Source organism: Babesia bigemina, scaffold Bbigscaff_76806 (assembly GCF_000981445.1).
Source record: "Babesia bigemina genome assembly Bbig001, scaffold Bbigscaff_76806".
NCBI classification, from domain to species: domain Eukaryota; phylum Apicomplexa; class Aconoidasida; order Piroplasmida; family Babesiidae; genus Babesia; species Babesia bigemina.
Window position 1 is genome coordinate 1 of NW_012237339.1, and position 8,641 is coordinate 8,641.

The following is an 8,641-nucleotide window of genomic DNA, read 5'->3' on the forward strand; positions in this document are numbered from 1 at the left end:
ATCGCCCCTTTATGCACTCTACATCGCCCCTTACTCCACTCTACATCGCCCCTCAACCCACTCTACATCGCTCCCTAACCCACTCTACATCGCCCCTTAATCCACTCTACATCGCTCCCTAACCCACTCTACATCGCCCCTTAACCCACTCTACATCGCTCCCTTATCCACTCTATATCGCTCCCTAACCCACTCTACATCGCCCCTTAACCCACTCTACATCGCTCCCTTATCCACTCTATATCGCTCCCTAACCCACTCTACATCGCTCCCTTATCCACTCTATATCGCTCCCTAACCCACTCTACATCGCCCCTTAACCCACTCTACATCGCCCCTTTGCCCACTCCACATCGCCCCTTTATCCACTCTACATCGCTCCCTAACCCACTCTACATCGCTCCTTTATCCACTCCACATCGCCCCTTTGACCACTCTACATCGCCCCTTTACCCACTCTACATCGCCCCTTTGTCCACTCTACATCGCTCCTCTATCCACTCTACATCGCCCCTTAACCCACTCTACATCGCTCCCTAACCCACTCAACATCGCCCCTTAACCCACTCTACATCGCTCCTTTATCCACTCTACATCGCCCCTTAACCCACTCTACATCGCTCCCTAACCCACCCTACATCGCCCCTTAACCCACTCTACATCGCTCCTTTATCCACTCTACATCGCTCCCTAACCTACTTCACATCGCTCCTTAACCCACTCTACATCCCTCGAATTACCTCGCCATAATACTGCTATGACCTCCTTAAACCATAACAATAACTTGTGCCTTGTCACCCTTTCCTTCCCCTCTTCCACCTCCTGCCACTGCCCTGACCATGTGCCGCCTAGGGAGCTTGACAAGAAATTTGACAAAATTCAAAACCTTAAAAACACCTCAAATAACAACCCTACTAACATCCTTACTAACCTTTGCACCGGCCTCGAAACTTTCCTCGGCTTCAACTCTTCTTCCAAAGGCTACGACGGCTCTGGGATAGTGTACTCTGACTTGGATAGGCTGTGTGACGGGGTGATGGGATTTTTGAGTGGCGTGCTTGGTGCGGTGAAAGATGATCCAAGCGTTACAACGTATTACACTAAGATGGATGAAACACTCCAAAAAATTAAAAACAATATGCACAATCCTGACGGATTGTCTAAGGCCGTTGAGGCTGTGAGCCGGGCGCTGGGGGAGTGGGATGGCAATCTCACTAGTAGAACAGACGCACTTAAAAATAGACTCAAAACTCTTAATGTTGATAGATTTAATGAATTTGATAACTCACTTAAATTACTTAACAGTCTTTTGCCAGAGCAGCTTGACCAGGTGCCCCGCCAGTTGCAGGCCTGCATCACCGATGCGGGTGCCATCTTGACCGACTTCAATTTCGCTGAGGCGGAATACGATAAGCTCGATGATACACTAAAAGATAAGTTGAAAAATGCTATGTTTCAAATTAAGTTGCAGGTAGAGAAGTTTCACGGAGCGGCGACGAACACGGAGTTGAGGGCGGTGTTGGACATGGCCAAGGATACGTGGGATTATTTGAGAGAGGATATTAACAATAGAGTGAGAGAAAATATAGAAGCTTTGGCTCTCAGCGTTTTACAAAAAGTTATTCAAATAGGTAAAGATATGTATGAGGTTGATGAGATATTGAAAAAATGCATCTCTGATTACGCAGACTGGATTAGGGACACAAATAACGTCCTTGAATTGGCGCAAAAAGATGCGTTAAAAATATCTAATTCCATGACTGCAAAATACAACCAGGAAAAGCTGCAAGAGATTGCAACCGCGATGGAAAACTGGAAACTTAAGCTCGTAGATTACGTTGATGTGAAAGTTAAACCCAAACTGCAAGAATTAGTGAAGACATCTCAGCGGACAGTTGCAGGTTTGGATGATCGGCTCAAAGCGGATTTGAAAGTTATGGAAGAAAAAATTACTGAACCTCTCAGAACATTGAAACTCGTTTCTGGTGGCTTCTTAATTAAGATAACGGACACTCAAACAATGCTCACAAAGGCAATAGGAAACGTATTTCAAGACCTTGTGAAGCTTGAGAAGATTGAAAGTTTTGATGAAATTAAGAATGCTTTAGGTGAAATAGTTTCAGCGCCATTACTTCAAAAAATTGCAAGTGCATCCGCGTTCACCGATCTGAATAAATATTTCGCAGCGCTTGATTCCAATGTCATGGATCCTTTGAAAAAGGCAACTCAGAGAATAGGTGAGGGTATACGAATGGGTAGTAATGCCAACATGGATGACTTTCATAGAGCATTTACAAGACTTAAGTCACACATAATCACTCCACTTAAAGAAATTAAACAAGTTGCTAACGGATCCGTTACAGATATTAGTGGACTTGAAGCAAAGCTGCAAAATGTACTAGGCAATGATTTTACTTTTAGCAGTTTTAATCTTCAGTCTCACATTTCGAAATTAACAGATGTGATTAATAAACTAGATGGCATTGGTGGAAAGGTTGATAAACAAGACGCTGAAAAAGTCTTGACCGATCTTGGCAGCATTGCGAAGGCCGTCTCATCTCATTCGAAAACAGTCATTGAAAAAGTAATAGATTCCATGGAAAAAAACGTCAAAACAGAGATAGCGGCATTGGCGAGGGCTATTAAGGGAAAGATTACAAAATGTTCCAACCTTGCAGGAAGCCAAGGTGGCACCAGTGCCACCGGTGATGTGAGCGGCCTCGCAAAGTTAGCGACTGAGTTTGGAGCGAACATTGATGTTAGACTTGATGATCTGAAAAACACAGTTACAAGTGAAGCGTTCAAGAACATGCCAAATGGCGCCGTAGCAGAAATCAACGTGGATCAGACACTACCATTATATAAAGGGCAGAGAGACGAACATGTTAACACAGCTCTAGAGGCAATCAATACTTTTGTCTCTGATATAAGCATTCAGCCGACGGCAACAAACCTCACTGAATGGTCACAAAATATTACGCAAAACCTGGACACTCTAATTACTGAATTTGCAGAAGTTGCATCATATATAAACGGGTATATAAATGATTTACAAAGTGAAAAACTCGACAAAAAATTCGTTGCCATTTTAGATAAGCTCCGTACACTCCACCAAGTTGACATGCGTAAGCTGCTTGAAGATATACAAAAACTTAGAGATTTCATTAATGACCGAAGCCGCTCAACCATTTGGAATATGCAGAAGTTTGTCACCGATAAATTTGCGGTTGCAACTAAAACAATTCAAGACACGGCGAGAAGGCAGTATTACACTAAATTAAATGAGATGTTCAGAACCATGGAGAGAAAAGTTAAAGCTGGAATTGCAGACATAAATATAGCCACCGAAAACGATGTAAAACTAGGTGTAAAAGGTTTGTTAAGTACCGTTTATGACAAGGAAGGTGTTACGTTGAGTAGAATAAAAATTGATGATCCATTGTATAAAGAAAATGTCAAAAACGTGTCGAGTAACCTAACAACATATTTGGAAAATATCCTAAGATACGTTGATTTTAATGTCGCTGTTTCTTCCACCGATCCTGCGCATAATAATCCTCGTATTGCTGAACAAGCCGTTCAGGTTAGAGAGATCCAAGAGAAGATCAACTATTTACTCAATCATCTTCATAAACGTGATTCTAATCTACCTAATGTTTATAATTACGACCACCAATTCACCTCTCGCCTCTCCACCCTCTCCTCCGCAATCTCCGCCCTCGACCCCCAAGCGCTGCCGGACGCAGGACGGCCCGTGCTCAGGGCGCTGAAGCAGGGGATGCTGGGATTCGTGGGAGAGTTGGAGAAGGGGTATGTGAACAGGTATGATGGAGGTGAAAGTATTAAAGAGTGGGTTAAAAGAGAAGGTGAAAAAGACGTTTTGACGCCTGAAGGAAAAAATGGCGCCAAAGTCTTTTTGACGATTTTGGAGACACTGTATAATGATCTTGCTACATTGTTACGAGATTGCCCAAACAAGTGGAAAGGTAAAAAGATATGTTTATTTGAGAACGTTAAGAGCAATCATAAGCCGGTTGACAATTCCTTAGGCCAGTGGTTCAAGCGTCGTGGTTACGCAGTTTCGGGAGAGATTGACAAGCAGCAAGGTGAGTTGAGGAATAAAGCTGAGTGTAGCAGTGAACAACTTTTAACGCTTCTTTCTAACTCATCTGGTGAAAAACACGTTTTTAAACAAGGTGATCCTAGAAAAGATAGCGGCCCTCTGAAAAGCCTCATCGGCCACCTCGGTACATATTACAGCGTCTGCCACCACTATATTCCGAAAAAACCCAAAGCACCGGCAAACATCTACCAGATGCTTCAATGGCTCTGCGGTTTGTGGCACAATCCGATGCGTACACCACTACGTTATTACTTCATGGAATTGTTCAACAAACCAAAGGGGAGGGAGCATGAGTCTTATGTGAAAATAGGATCTGCGAATTTAAAACTAGAAACTTATCCCTACAATGTAATTACGCCAAATAACTTAGACAACCAACTCTATCCACTTTGCTTCTACGCTGAGATGCCGTTGACTGCCATCCTCGGACAAGGGCACGCTGAGGGGAGGTACGCGGTTGACTTCAAGACAAACGCAGAGGAATTGTTGTACCCCAGCAACCCCGGTGCGTGCTTCGATATGTTTGCAGATATATTGAATAGGGTGTATCACCAATGTAACTTCCTGCTCAAGCAGTGCAGCTACAGCACCAAACTCGGCGGTTGGAGCGACTGCTGGTACGGTAACTCAATCGCCGGGTCATCGTGGAGCTGCAACGCAATCCAATGTCCTGGTCAAGGTGCTGACCAAAAGCATGAGCAAAGTTGTAACCAAAAGTGTGACCAAAATGCTGAGTGCGGTATCAAATCACCGCTTCAGTCATTCCTCGAAGATGGTTTGCAAGGTTTCCTCCCTCACGCTTTCACCAAGCCGGGTTGCAAATTGGAATGCACAGTGTCCAACCACCGTGGTATTCCCTGCAAAACGCCCATGGGCTTCGCAGATATGTCTATCACATCGTCTCACAGGCAGAAGGGTGAGCATCTCAAGAAGGCTCTTGCCAAATTCTGTGGCCCGCAATCACAACTAAACGTGCTGTGTAGCTTACTGACGTGCATGTTACGTCAACCACCTCAGACTCTTGGTGACATGTTTGCGTTTTACTGCAGTTTCCTAGCTGACTGGGCTGGCCCCGGTAAAGCGCATAAGCAGACCGCATTTAATGCAGCCGTAGAGGAAGCTATCTTTGGCCAGGAATATCCGCATTTGAATCCCACAACACTCTTCAGCAGCAAGAAGCACGTTGATGCTGCAACAACCCATGCCAAAGGTGACTTGCTGAGCCTTGTCAGCTGCAACGGTGGAATACAGACAGTGGACCCTGCCGGTACCTGCGGGCCATATCTGCAGCCCATGAACAATGATATCTACGACGTATTCGCAGCGTCCAACAAGAAACTTTATTTGTCATGGATAGTCTACTCGACAGAAACGTTCTATGACTTGCTCTGTAGATTGCTCGAAGATTGCAAGAGGAAGTGCGCTACGCCGCAATCAAGGTGTAAGCTGCAAGGATGTGCCAAGGATTGTCGTGCCGTTCTGTCTGATACTAAAATTCCAGATCGAAACCATCAGGCTGACTGCAAATCCATTGTGCAGTGCAATTCCACATTGCCGAATCTATATAAATATGGGTTTTACTACGGAGACTCAACTAAGCTAAGTGGCGACGATGGGCGTGAAAAGAAACGTTCATGCCAAGATTTCTGCAGAGCGCTAGAAAGAGTACTCAACAAAAATGAGCAAAATGAACATGTACTTGCCAAATTCATTTTCCACACCATCCCCGAATTCCTCTTCAAAATTCGGGAACCCTTCATCTGGCTTAACGTCGCACTTTGGTCACTATCCGTGTTCTACCTAATCTGCGTAATGGTTGGCAGACTGGATGTGCTTCATATCCGCTCGCACCTGAGATCACCATCATCGCACAGGATAACGGCGCAGTCATTGTTAGCGGCGGCGCAAGTCGGAAGGCTTGCCAAGATATCGTACCTACAACCGTAATTGTATTCACGTCTGTAATTCACATCAACTCACGTAATATCTCACCTACTCACCTAACCGACAAACGTAGTCTAATGTCTCGAATTACTCTAGCGGCAACCTGTGAACTAAATAACACCTAGATTAGGTGATGACTCAAAGACAATGCAACGTGCTATGCTAGCACCCAGGCAAAGTGCTAAGCTAGCACGCAGGGAAAGTGCTAAGCTAGCACCCAGGCAAAGTGCTAACCTAGCACCCAGGCAAAGTGCTAAGCTAGCACCCAGGCAACGTGTCAACCTAGCACCCAGGCAAAGTACTAAGCTGGCAACCAGGCTAAGTGCTAAGCAAGCACCCAGGCTAAGTGCTAAGCTGGCACCCAGGCTAAGTGCTAAGCTAGCAACCAGGCAAAGTGCTAAGCTAGCACCCAGGCAACGTGTTGACCTAGCACCCAGGCTAAGTGCTAAGCTAGCACCCAGGCAACGTGTTGACCTAGCACGCAGGCAAAGTGCTAAGCTGGCACACAGGCTAAGTGCTAAGCTGGCACGCAGGTAAAGTGCTAAGCAAGCAACCAGGCAACGTGTTAACCTAGTACCCAGGCAAAGTGCTAACCTAGCACCCAGGCAAAGTGCTAAGGTAGCAACCAGGCTAAGTGCTAAGCTAGCAACCAGGCTAAGTGCTAAGCTGTCAACCAGGCAAAGTGCTAAGCAAGCACCCAGGCAAAGTGCTAAACAAGCACCCAGGCAAAGTGCTAACCTAGCACCCAGGCAAAGTGCTAACCTAGCACCCAGGCAAAGTGGTATGCTGGCACCCAAGCAACGTGTTGATCTAGCAACCAGACAAAGTGATAAGCTAGCATCCAGGCAAAGTGGTAAGCTAGCACCCAGGCAAGGTGCTGAGCTAGCACCCAGGCAACGTGGTAAGCTAGCATCCAGGCAAAGTGTTAACCTAGCACACAGGCTAAGGGGTAAGCTAGCAACTAGGCAAAGTGCTAAGCTGGCACTTAGGCAAAGTGATAAGCTGGCAACCAGGCAAAGTGTTAACCTAGCACTCAGGCAAAGTGTCAACCTAGCACCCAGGCAAAGTGCTAAGCAAGCAACCAGGCAAAGTGCTAAGCTAGTAACCAGGCAGAGTGATAACCTAGCACCCAGGCAAAGTGGTAACCTAGCAACCAGGCAAAGTGGTAAGCTGGCACCCAGGCAAAGTGGTAAGCTGGCAACCAGGCAACGTGGTAAGCTAGCAACCAAGCAACGTGCTGACCTAACGGCTGACCAAGTTAGTGGTTACGGCAGCGATGACAGTTGATGGTTACGGCAGCGATGACAGTTGATGGTTACGGCAGCGATGACAGTTGATGGTTACGGCAGCGATGACAGTTGATGGTCACGGCAGCGATGACATGGTGACCAAAGTGGTGATTATTATCCACTCTACATCGCCCTTTAACCCACTCTACATCGCTCCCTAACCCACTCTACATCGCCCCTTAATCCACTCTACATCGCCCTTTAACCCACTCTACATCGCCCCTTAATCCACTCCACATCGCCCCTTAACCCACTGTATATCGCTCCCTAATCCACTCTACATCGCTCCCTAATCCACTCTACATCGCTCCTTTATCCACTCTACATCGCTCCCTAACCCACTCTACATCGCCCCTTTACCCACTCTACATCGCTCCCTTATCAACTCCACATCGCTCCCTTATCAACTCCACATCGCTCCCTAACCCACCCTACATCGCTCCCTAACCCACTCTACATCGCCCCTTTATCCACCTTACATCGCTCCCTAATCTACTCTACATCGCCCCTTAACCCACTCTACATCGCCTATTAACCCACTCTACATCGCCCCTTAACCCACTCCACATCGCTCCTTTATCCACTCTACATCGCCCCTTTATCCACTCTACATCGCCCCTTAACCCACTCTACATCGCTCCTTTATCCACTCTACATCGCCCCTTTATCCACTCTACATCGCTCCTTAACCCACTCTACATCGCCCCTTAATCCACTCTACATCGCTCCTTAACCCACTCTACATCGCTCCTTAATCCACTCTACATCGCTCCTTAACCCACTCTACATCGCTCCTTAACCCACTCTACATCGCTCCTTAACCCACTCTACATCGCTCCTTAACCCACTCTACATCGCTCCTTAACCCACTCTACATCGCTCCTTAACCCACTCTACATCGCTCCTTAACCCACTCTACATCGCTCCTTAACCCACTCTACATCGCCCCTTAACCCACTCTACATCGCTCCTTAACCCACTCTACATCGCTCCTTAACCCACTCTACATCGCCCCTTAACCCACTCTACATCGCCCCTTAACCCACTCTACATCGCTCCTTAACCCACTCTACATCGCCCCTTAACCCACTCTACATCGCCCCTTAACCCACTCTACATCGCCCCTTAACCCACTCTACATCGCCCCTTAACCCACTCTACATCGCTCCTTAACCCACTCTACATCGCCCCTTAACCCACTCTACATCGCCCCTTAACCCACTCTACATCGCCCCTTAACCCACTCTACATCGCTCCTTAACCCACTCTAATTCGCTCCTTAACC

The 8,641-nt window shown here is 46.7% G+C and overlaps 1 protein-coding gene across 1 annotated transcript; it reads left to right on the top strand.

Annotated features, from left to right (window-relative positions):
• Positions 1–757: 757 nt before the first annotated feature.
• On the top strand, positions 758–6,070 carry BBBOND_0005920 (hypothetical protein, conserved; the record flags this gene model as incomplete). The annotated part of the gene is made up of 1 exon (XM_012915418.1): positions 758–6,070. One exon carries the CDS (start codon positions 758–760, stop codon positions 6,068–6,070), a length of 5,313 nt encoding a protein of 1,770 aa, XP_012770872.1.
• Positions 6,071–8,641: the final 2,571 nt, after the last annotated feature.